The sequence below is a fragment of the Balaenoptera acutorostrata genome, chromosome 19 (genome assembly GCF_949987535.1).
Source record: "Balaenoptera acutorostrata chromosome 19, mBalAcu1.1, whole genome shotgun sequence".
NCBI lineage: Eukaryota > Metazoa > Chordata > Mammalia > Artiodactyla > Balaenopteridae > Balaenoptera > Balaenoptera acutorostrata.
This window is the reverse complement of record NC_080082.1, coordinates 50,747,197-50,759,518: the sequence shown is the minus strand read 5'-3', so window position 1 is coordinate 50,759,518 and position 12,322 is coordinate 50,747,197. Positions and strand designations below refer to the sequence as shown.

The window sequence follows — 12,322 nt, the reverse complement described above, 5'->3', positions numbered from 1 at the left end:
ATATGTACGTTAGATTTTAAAGGTGATTACCCTAATTCATAGTAAATATTGAGGAAAGACATTTGTAATGAATTAATAAGTAAAACAGGCAGGTTAAAAACTTATCGAGAGATTATGTGCAGTTGTAAATAAGAACAAGCTCTGTGGTTAAACTTTCAGAATGTCAATCTTAGCTCTAAAAGTTATTGTGTAGCTCTAAAAGTTATTGTGTGTGTTCGTAAGTATCTTATCTGTACTGCCTAGATTTCCTTATCAATAAAGTGAGAAAAACAATAGTACCTAGTGCCTCAAAGAGTTGTCAGGATTAAGTGAAGAAAAAAAAAACCAACAAAATATTATCTATTTTTTATTGATGATGAAGAGACTATTTCATATCCTGTAATCCATTACCATTAAAGGAAATTCTCTTTGCTTACCATTTTTTATGAAAGTGAAATTCGAGCTTCTTAGGCCTGCTCTTCCTTATAATGCTAATATATTACAGAGCACAGCTTACAAATGTAATTTGTTTTCACCAGCAACATAACCCACAAAGAATGGGAGAAAGAAGAGGACAGCAGCTACAGATAGACACCATTCTGCCTCATAAATCTAGCTAAGAGAATCTGACCCGCTTAAGTAACAAATTGAAAATATTAACAAAAAATCAATCTTGTTCGCTGTCTAACCCAGACTTTTATGCTGGGTTATTTGTAACTATGCATATTTATAACTACTAACATCTAATTCCGTTATCTGAAATTATAAACTCATCCTTGTCAGCATAATTTATATAATGGAGTCTCCTAAGATATTTGGTCTTGAGATGTTAGTGCTATTTTCTGAAAGTTATCTAACTACGTAAAAAAAAATATTAAATACTTAATTGAGTAGCTTTACTTGATAATTTGTTCCCCTGGAATTATGCATAAATTGTTATCTGTAAAATTGCAAAAGGTCTGTCAAATCAGTTGGACGTCATCGTCACTTCCTTATCCCTACTGATAAAGTTAATTTGTGTATCAGGATCCACAAAATGAGGGCCACCCCAGTGGTCCAGCCCACGTCACAAATGTAAACTTAAGTCAGCTTGCATTTACAGGAAACACCTATTAAGGAAATCTAACGTTACACTAATCACAATCTTCCAACTCAGCTTGGCTAGCTTACCTTACCCTAGAAAACTGGACCAGCTAGCCTTATAAGAAAATCCCTGACCTCCTAGCCGATTATGCCATTTCCCTGTTGCCTCTTCTAACAGTCTATAAAATTCTCTATTGCCCAAAACCCCTTGGGAGAGTGCTCTGCTTGTGAGGTACTGTACTCCCCCAATCCATGGATTGTTTTCCTTGAATTAAAGACATCAAACTCGTTACTAAATTGTTTTAGTTTTGTCATTTGACACTACATACAAGGAAGTATAACAAACCATTGATTGGGTTGAATTCCTTTTTCAAACTAAGAGCTAGAGAGGTCTTTATTCATTTAAATGATTAATTCACGTGATTTTTTTTCCTGAAAAAGACAAAATCATATAAACATAAGCATAAGGAAAAATTTAGAATGTACACCAAAATGTTAATAGTGATTATTTCTAGATGCTAAAATTATAAGTACTTTTGATTTTATAAGTGCAATCTGGATTACTATTTTTTTTCAACAAGACTGCATTCATTTGATCATCAGGAATTAACACCTATTTCCATATAAAGCATTTTTCTAAAAAGGCAATCTTCTACTTCTTATGAAAACTGTGAGCAAACAGACTGGCAAAATGACAGGTAAAAGCACTAAAACCAGTGTGACTAAATAAACCTACCAAGTCTTGTATCTTCTCTTACTGTATCTCATAAACATAGTGAGACACTTTCCATGTTAAGATTCATCTGTGAATGCTGCTCAATATTCTGTAATAACCTAAATGGGAAAATAATTTGAAAAAGAATAGATACATGTATATGTATAACTGAATCACTTTGCTGTACACCTGAAACTAACACAACATTGTTAATCAACTATGCTCCAATATAAAATAAAAATTAAAAGAAAAATCTTCAGTCCTAAAAAAAAAAAAAAAAAATTCACCTGTGAATGTGCACAATTCAGGTAAGCGACACTTTCAATGTTTGGTTCATAGTAGAGGCTTAATAAATGTGGCTTTATCATTGCCTTTCTCTACTGAACGACCAGTCAATGTACCATATTGGATACAATCCTTGAAAAATTGGTAAGAAATGCCATTATAATAATTAAACTGATTTATAATTTAGCAATTTGAGTAATTTTGTTCATAAACATGAATACTGCATAGCATTACACTTTGTATTTTTCATACTAGAATCTCTTTTTGTATCTATATAATATTAATCACTTGAATGTAATATGATTAACCTTATATTTACATGATACAGGAAATTATTTTGGGACAAACTCCTCTTAAAGTTCACTTCCAGGTGTAAATTACTGGTTCTAGGTCAGTGATTCAAACCCTGTTTGGTTCCTGTACACCTTTGACAGTCTCCAAATTATAGACTTTTTCCCCAAGAAAAATATACATTAATAAAATAAATATACAATAATTTGGTATACCATTCCAGGGCAAACCATTTAAGGTGAAGGATACCTGTTATAGACCATCTAAGCATATAGCTTGTTTTCTTAAAAATGCCCATTACAATAACTTTATATTTTCATTGCTCCTCATTCATGAATGTGGGATGACTTAGGATATCCACATAATAACAACAGGGTTCTTTTTAATTTTAATATTTTTAACTTATTTATTTATTTTGATTGTGCGGGATCTTAGTTGCAGCACACAGACTTCTTAGTTGCAGCATGTGAACTCTTTAGTTGCAGCATGCAGGATCTAGTTTCCCGACCAGGGATTGAACCTGGGTCCACTGCATTGGGAGCACAGAGTCTTACCACTCGACCACCAGGGAAGTCCCAATAACAGGTTTTTAGGTGTTTTTTTTTTCTTTTTTTTTTCCTATAAATTTATTTATGTATTTATTTATTTTATTTTTGGCTGCATTGGGTCTTTGTTGCTGTGCACGGGCTTTTCTCTAGTTGTGGCGAGCGGGGGCTACTCTTCGTTGCGGTGCACAGGCTTCTCACTGCAGTGGCTTCTCCTGTTGCGGAGCACGGGCTCTAGGTGCACGGGCTTCAGTAGTTGTGGCTTGCGGGCTCTAGAATGCAGGCTCAGTAGTTGTGGCGCACGGGCTTAGCTGTTCCGTGGCATGTGGGATCTTCCCAGACCAGGGCTCGAACCCATGTCCCCTGCATTGGCAGGAAGATTCTTAACCACTGTGCCACCAGGGAAGTCCCCCCGTAACACGTTTTAATTTAAGCACTTATTATTGCCAGCCACTGTCCTAGTGCTGTTAATATTAACTCTCCTAATCCTCATAAAAACTCTTTGAAATTGGTACTATTATTTGTGTTTTACAAACAATAAACTCTGAAACAGAAAGACACTGAATATATTGCCCAAATTCACAAATACTTACAAGACCAAGATTTTAATCCAGATACTCTAGATTAGGGGTCAGTTAATTTTTCTGTAAAGGACCAGATAGTAAATATGTTGGGCTTTGTGGGCAAAAGAGAAAATCAAGGATATTATGCAGGTGCTAATATAACAAGAGAGAAAACAAATTTCCATAGAAGTTTTTGACAAAATTCAAAACTTTATTTATGAACACTGAAATTTGAATTTCATATAATTTTCACATCATGAAATATTGTTCTCCTTTTGATATGTTGTCAATTATAGAAAAATGTTAAAACCAGTCTTAGTTCACAGGCCATAAAAAAAATGGCTACAAGCTGGATTTGGCCTGCAGGGTCATGGTTTGCTGACCTCTGCTCAAGACTCAGAGACCATTATACATTGCTGACTCACTCTACACAATTGTGTGACTCGAAAAAAACTGGTGCTGCCAAATCTTATTCAATAACTGGTTGGTACCACATAAATCTTCTAATTCCTTGGGAAAAAATTTCTGCCCTTCTTGAAAGACATGTCTCTGTACATACCCCTAATAATATTCTTAAAGGTCTCCAAAACAGAAGACCATTTTTACTGAAGACTGTTTCTGAAATCAATCAAACCTTCTCCTACCTTGCCATTTTCCCACTCATGTCTTTGAAGAAAATCTAAAGTATCTAATGTGTAATTCTACCTAAGCATTAACAAATCACCATGTAAAGGAGGACTGTTTCTGTGTCATGGGACTGCTTAGACAAAAACAGCACAAGGGGAAAGTGTTGCCAAGTGGTTATACAAAAATTAACTGTAGGAAGGGCATTTGATAAGGAACTGGGAAAGACGGGGATCCATCCTCATGGTACTATCATTAACTGGGAATAGAAGACTTGGCCAGGTAAATGGATTAGTCACTATTTGGCAGGGCATTTAAGATGAAGTTATTCTATATCCTGAGAAACAAAAATTCATTCCATGAAACAAAAACCTCAAATGACTTCTAGGAAAGCGGAACCCTCTTGCACTGTTGGTGGGAATGTAAATTGATACAGCCACTACGGAGAACAGTATGGAGGTTCCTTAAAAAACTAAAAATAGAACTACCATATGACCCAGCGATCCCACTACTGGGCATATACCCGGAGAAAACCATAATTGAAAAAGAGTCATGTACCGAAATGTTCATTGCAGCTCTATTTACAATAGCCAGGACATGGAAGCAACCTAAGTGTCCATCAATAGATGAATGGATAAAGAAGATGTGGCACATATATACAATGGAATATTACTCAGCCATAAAAAGAAACAAAATTGAGTTATTTGTAGTGAGGCAGATGGACCTAGAGTCTGTCATACATTGTGAAGTAAGTCAGAAAGAGAAAAACAAATACCGTGTGCTAACACATATATATGAAATCTTAAAAAAAAAAAACAAAAGGTTCTGATGAACCCAGGGGCAGGACAGGAATAGACGCAGACATAGAGAATGGACTTGAGGACATGGGGAGGGGGAAGGGTAATCTGGGACGAAGTGAGAGAGTAGCATTGACATATATACACTACCAAATATAAAATAGGTAGCTAGTGGGAAGCAGCTGCATAGCACAGGGAGATCAGCTCTGTGCTTTGTGACCACCTAGAGGGGTGGGATAGGGAGGGTGGGAGGGAGATGGAAGAGGGAGGGGATATGGGGATATATGTATACATATAGCTGATTCACTTTGTTATACAGTAGAAACTAACACAACATTGTAAAGCAACTATACTCCAATAAAGATGTTAAAAAAAAAAATGACCTCTAGCTTGGCTTTGAGATGTGCAGCTGCAACACTTTTCTCCTTTCACGGCCCTTCTTTTGGGATACAGCAAAACTTGGAAGGAAAAGGGGATCATGACATACTAGGCCTTTCATACCAAGACAGGCTAAATAAGAACACATTCTTCATCACTAGCAAGCCTCCATCATCCATGTTAAATATACCCAATGGAAGTAAGAGAAAGACTGGAATACTGTTGACCCTTCCCTGTATCATAAAAAAAAGTCAGGTTGACTGAAGCCTAGGAGCAGAATCTGTTTCTGTGTTCACAGCAGTTTCCTGTCAACAAAGCTATGAAAATGCTGTAGATCTGCAATATGCAGCTTGCCCCCACAGAGCTTCCAAGAGGAATCTTTGGAGGAAGGACTACTACTCTTGGTGCCTTAATATCATCTCGTCCCAGGACCCTGCCTTGAGGGCAATTCCAGCTCTAAAGTCCCCGTAATAAACACAGAGCTTTGATTTTTTTAGTTGGAACCTTCATTCTAGGTCTCTATTCAACTTCCCTTTGAATATTTGAGACCTAGAGTGCTAGCCATTTTTGTGCAGCTAACATTTCTGCGCAGTGGCTATAACAGGTGAAAACACAGAGGCAGTGAAAGAAAGCCCAGTGCAACAAATTCCAAGAAACCATGGAATTGACAATTAGCTCCAAAACAGGTTACACTGAATGTACTGCATGCCTGTGTATTAAGCACTAGGCTAGACAATAGATACAGGGTGCAATGATGAAGGCAACAGGGGCCATGCTTTAGAACTGGGGACCTCTGTGGTTAACAAGGGGCTCGCAGTCTTTGACAGGCACAGGCTGAGTCACACAGGGATCTTGTCCACTGATTTCCTCAATGCTAGAACTGCAAAAATGAAACCACCCTCCTAAAAGTAAAAAAAAGTCACACTAGGCCAGTTTTGATCTGTCTCTAGTCGGTCACAATAGTGCTGTCACAGGATCACTTGGTCACAGTGTAACACCTCACAGTCGCCGCCGACCACGGTCATTAATGAGGCCCCGCCCCCTCTCAGTCCTAGGAAGCTGATCTGGGCCAGTCAGAGCCTCCCCACCACGCACACACCCCGACCCCATACTCACACACGCTCTCGCTTGCTCGCTCTCGCTCTTTCTGATACACACACTCATATGTGTGTATCTTACACTGATGCAGTCACACAATCACACATGCCCACCCACAATCACCTTCCTCAGCAGCTAATTCACAAAGGCTCGAGGCTCCTGCCTCCACCTGCCGCATCCGTGCCTGAAACTCCGGGACTCCTGCAGTGAGCTCCTCCCTCACCCAGACCCAGGTCACCTCAACTCACCACACGGAAAACGATGACCACAAGGCTAGCGGAAAAAGAACCAGAGGCCGAAGTTCATCAGTCCCCCCAAGGCCTGTGAGAAACGGGAGTCCAACCCGGAAAAGCGCGGGCGCCGACACTAACACACCCGAGCGTCCGCTGCTGGGACCTTGCGGTTCCTAACCCGCCGCCCCGCAGACTCCTGGGAGCGCCAGCCCGCGCGGGAGTGCGCAGGCGCAGACGACTGAGCCTTGGCGGGGGTGAGGTTGGTAGGTCCTAGGGCCTCTGAGGAGGAGGCGGGAATTGGGAACTCCGGTTCCGGAGGGCAGACTAGGGAAGCGGGACCTGGTGGGCAGTCTGGGGAGGAAACTGGGAGCCCAAACTGGGCCTGGTAATTATGAGGAGGGAACCGGAACCGGGCCGTGGTAACCAGACACTCAGATCTGTGCTAGCGGGGCCTCGGGCGTGGTCCGTGGGCGTGACCCTGAAGGTGACAATCGAGTGTGACCTGGAGCGAGTTTTGCGAGGAGAGATCTTGTCTGTTTTGACCCCAAGGAATCTCCATCGCAGGGAGCAGGGCCTCACACAGAGGATGCTGTGTGTGTGTGTGTGTGTGTGTGTGTGTGTGTGTACCAAATGGAAGCGGCCTCCTGTGTCCAACCTGCTGCGTTTTGGATGCGTGCTGCTCTGTGGGATGTTGCGGCTGACTGTGTATGAAGCTGGATGAGTCTTGTTGTTGCGTGGGGACTCCTCTGCATATGTCTCTCTTCGGATTAGATATGAGTCGTGTTTGAGACCGCAGGTGACTATGGAGAAGCGAAATGATTTGTGATGTGATTTTGTGACTTTGCCTGGAATTAGTAATGTGCTGTCTGAGATTGTGAATGGCATGGGGGTGCTGTGAGACGGTGCTTTTCTGAAGTAAGTGATCGAATGTAACTCTGCATGTGTTTGTAACCTACTGTTACTATTTGTGATGGTTTTGTGATTGAGAGACTCTGTATGACCACTAGTTAGGTACGTAAGATTTGATTATCTGAATAGTGGTCATTAAGCCTGCCTGCAAAATTGTAACTCAGTAGCAATTTAGCAAATAAAATAGAGGTATGAGTATTGGAAAGGAAGAGGTAAGATTTCATAATTCCCAGATGGTAAGGTTCATTACAGGGAAGTATTATATGAACTAAAACCAATGTGTTAAAATGATTAGTGTTCCATGGGTAGCATGCAGGAAAAAACAGTTTTTACCCATAACTAGCACTTTCAACACTGACATATAAGTAAGTTTCCCTGCTTCTGGATGAAATCTATGGCAGGGTCAATAGCTTCTTCAGGCATTCCATGATATAAAAGTATTAGGTATACTTTTAATCATAAGACCAGTCTCATTTTAGTAATTAAAATATTATTTTGCTATTTAAAATATTCACTGTAGCAGTCAATACTTCAGACTTCATTTAGCAAACTATTCTTCTCTCTGCCTGAAAGCCTACAGTGTGGAAAGATCAATTTCTTTTCTATTTCCATACCTGTACTACTAAAAAGAGTTGCTCAGTAGTTAATACTTAAATTACTATTAATAAATTAATAATGAATAATGGTTAATTTTCAATAATTCACTATGCTAATTAGTAGATGCACAGGTGAATCAATAAAGAGGTGAAGTAGAGAAATTAAATAGAAAGTCCAAATATTCTCAAGTATATAGGGATATGTAATAATGATAGAGATGGCATTTCACATCAACTGAGAACATAGTATTGCTAAACAATAAAACATACAGGGAAAAAAATCTTCACAAGGCATAAACACTTTAATGGTCACATGAACAGCTAAGAAAAATTACTTTCAACTTAAAATAGATAAAGGTTTAATTTACTAAATTGAAAAAGAAGATAATGTCAACCAATTAGAAAATAAACACCTATGAGAAAAACAGACGTACTATAAGATGTCATCACAGAAAAGAAATAAAAACTTATTCTCATAATAAGAAATGTGTAAATTAGAATATATATATATATATAATATATATATATATATATCTGGTAGGCAGAGATTAAAGTTATTTTCAACTGCATTCATTAGGGTGTGGGGAGGTATTCTCATGCACTGCTGGAGACAGTGTAAATTGGTAGGAAATCCATGAAGAACGATTTGGAAATATATGATAAATCTGTGTTCCATGGCAGATGGAAGGTAGAGCTGCAGAGGGAAACACACAATGTTCCCTCTCTCCATGCTACAACAGATTCCCCAGAATCTATTCTACCTCACCAGAATATTAGGCTTCTGGCATTGATAAGGCAACAGGATTTGTCCATTTCCCCACTAATCTCTGTCCTGGATTTGTGTCGGGTACACAGAGTGGGCAAGTGCTGAAACTGAAAATAGATGTAGATTTAGCTGAGTTATTCTGGGTGATCTAAGTCAAATATGGTTTCACATGGCTCCTTGTATCTTCCCATCTCTGCCTTCTCAGGACTCTTCCCTTTTCCAAAAGAAGAGCTCATAAGAGAAGTTTCATCTCTTGCAAATATCAAAGCCATGCCTCAGGTGAGATGATGTTTCCTCTCTTTCTGAAGTAACTTGTTTTTAGGTTATATGAACATTTGCTTCCCTATACTTAAATTTTCTGGATATTGGGATTTGCTTCCATCAAACTGGTCTCCAGTAGGGCAAGCAAGTGGCCTAGGTACAAAATTTAAGAAGGACCCTCAGGGCTGTCCAGCCTAACTTTTGTACCCTACGTGTCTTACCTGCCTCACCCTAGTTGCAGTCCTGTTCCCAGTTTCTCTCATTCCAACCGGATAAACTTAAGTCTTCCCCAAATGCACCTTCTAGTTGTAGCCAATGTTTGCATATTGATTGGGTGTATCATTCATCATCTCCTTTCTCAGTCCTCTCATAAAAGTACTGCTGGAACAGAAATGTATTATCTTCATTTAAATGGGAATATATTACTTGAATGAATCTATCTTGTCTAGACACTGATTTGAGATCTAAATTTCTGAGGAGTCAGGGAGCAGACATGCAAAAACCTTGATCATCTCCACTGACCTAGGTTTTGCAATAATACAGTGGGAGGTAGAATTGATAGATCACATTATTATTTTGGATTAGATTTCCTGTTTTGTGAGGTCTTTAGGATAGAGATTTGCTTGCAATCTTGTACAGAAAACTGAAATTTTACAATGCTCTCTGATCTTTCTATTTTATCCATGTCTGCCAGCAATTCCTACAAACTGTGGCCCACCAGTGAAAACCTTTCCACAGTGTTTCAGTGCTGTTATAGATTTATTCTTATATTTTTAGTTTCTTCTAATCTTTATATGTGTGTGCAAGAGAAGGAGATGCATTTGCTAATCCACTCTTGATATGTTCTATTCTTGAATCAAAGGTGATACTTTCTCCTGTTTCCATATCTTTCTTTCAGAAAATTCCTCTTCATCTACCAATCTTTGAAATACCAATCTGGGTTTTCCCCAGATGGTAATTGGTTCTCTTCTCCTCTCTGTCTCTTTTTCTGTATGCACAATCATATTCACTCCAGAGGTTATACTGATCTGATTCTAGTGACTCTCAGATACCTCTCTCCACCCTAGACCTCTAACCAGAGTATCAGAACCATATATCCAACCTCCAACAGCTATCACTACCTGTATGTTCCATAGACATTTCAAGTACATGTCCAAGGTTTACCTCATTACCTCCTTTGGTCCAGCTTATTCTTTCTCCTGCTTCCCATTTCCATTTTCTAGTCTCAGCACCCACCCACTTGCTGTGCAGATAACCTAAGAGCTGTGCCTCTCTTTTTTCCACTCTACAACCAATTTATGACCAGTTCTGTTGAAACTCGTCATGAAGCAACCAATTGTCTCCTGTCCAGACCACTAATACCACTTTAATCTAGGACACATCTCTAACAGTGGTTACTTAATTGTCTTTCCCACCTAACACACCTCAAGCCTTCTCTAGTGTTCAAGAGTATTGCCTCTAAAGTACAAATTTTTTCACATAACATATGTGATGACTTAACATTTCTTCATGTTTTTTTATACTCCATAAAGCAGCAGACCCAAAGTGGGGTATGCATTACAATGGAATGTACAAGACAGTATACTGAAAAGGAGGAAAATACTAATAGTTTATATTCAAGAACAGTAATCGTTAACAATGTGGATTGCTATTAATGCCAACTGATGATTTATAAATAAATACAAATATGTTGGGAGTGTGCTCAATACATTTTTAAGACCATTGCTCTGTAGGAAAAAAATCCAATATTACATAAATATGCCTACTGCCTACCTCCATATACCTTTTTCTTCTTAAGCTCAAAGACTCTTTCCTAACATACTGTACCTTTTGCTATTTCCTGAATTTACTGACTGGTTTTACTCTCCCCATGAATCTTAAAAGCCAATGACATGTAGTTCTGCAAAAAATATTCATTGTGAGTACAGAATTTTTATGTCCTCAATGAAGTCTTAAAATACAAAATGGAATTTTCTTTACTTTGTAGTATGTTCCCTTGTACATATTTCTGTCATTGCATCTGTAATATCTATTGAGTGTATGTATTTACACATATGCCCTTCTTTTAGCCTGTAACTTCTTATGAGCAAGGTCAGGGTTTTATTTGTTTTCGTGCACCAAGCAACCAATCACATTCAAGGCAAAGAGTATGATCTCATGTATTTTTACTATGAGAGAATAAGTAAATACTGATGAATGTATTTTCAGAGAGAATTTTCTACAGTACAAAACACAAAGTAAGAAAACCAGTTTGACCACTGAACATGGTCTCCAATGTCTAGTTCTCACTAGTTTCAATTACTTTAGGATGAACTAGACTATGCCCTTACAGGGATCAGTGTCATTCAAGGATGTGACTGTGGACTTCACCCAGGAGGAGTGGCAGCAACTGGATCCTGCTCAGAAGGCCCTCTACAGGGATGTCATGTTGGAAAACTACTGTCACCTCATCTCTGTAGGTAAGGAAAATTCCTTGAATCTTTCAGTGTCATGCATCTCCTTTCAAGAATTTCTGAAACATATGGAACTTTGAATTTCAAAGATCAGAGGTGATGAATCCCTTTCTGTTAGTAGAAAGCGTGGTTGTGTCCGCACTTGGCCTAGTGCAAGGTATTAACTTTGGTAGGACGTTAATGTGTACCTTGTCTGCCGTCTTGAAGCTGTATCTTTCTCTTCCTTCAATAGTTTTGAAGCCCAACAGCTTAGACCAAGTCTCATTTTTTATTATCAGGATTTCACATGACTAAGCCTGATATGATCCACAAGTTGGAACAAGGAAAAGAACTATGGACAACAGAGAAAATTTTTCCAAGTCAGAGTTACCTCGGTGAGTCTGTATCAATAAAGTCCAGTGGACTCAGGTAGTTGATGCCTTTGAATATTTTCAGAGATCTATTTTTTTAATTGTGATAAAATACACATAAAATTTATCATCTTAACAATTTTTAAGCATATAGTTCCATGGCATTAAGTATTTTTACATAGTTGTGCCACTATCACCACCATCCATCTCCAGAACCCTTCATCTGTCAGAAGTAAAACTCTGTACCCATTAAACAATAACTCCCCATTACCACCCCCCACTAGCCCCTGGCAACCAGTATTCTACTTTCTGTCTCTATGAATATGACTACTGGTAGGTACCTCATATAAGTGGAATCATATGGTATTTGTCGTTTTTGTGACTGGTTTATTTCAC

General features: G+C 38.7%; 1 protein-coding gene across 17 annotated transcripts in view; it reads left to right on the top strand.

The window, feature by feature from the left end:
- ZNF382 (zinc finger protein 382) overlaps positions 1-12,322 on the top strand; it is a 53,088-nt gene that overhangs the window by 20,015 nt on the left and 20,751 nt on the right. For 2 of the 17 annotated variants that reach the window (XM_007165202.2, XM_057533328.1), the window contains exons 2-4: positions 9,068-9,141; positions 11,456-11,582; positions 11,855-11,950. In XM_007165202.2, coding sequence (XP_007165264.1) covers positions 9,133-9,141; positions 11,456-11,582; positions 11,855-11,950 — 232 coding nt within the window. In that variant the 5' untranslated portion in view covers positions 9,068-9,132. Of the gene's footprint in view, positions 1-6,806; positions 7,076-9,067; positions 9,142-11,430; positions 11,583-11,852; positions 11,955-12,322 lie in introns of those variants that run through there. The other 15 variants (XM_007165200.2, XM_007165201.2, XM_057533323.1 and 12 more) reach the window with 15 other exon arrangements.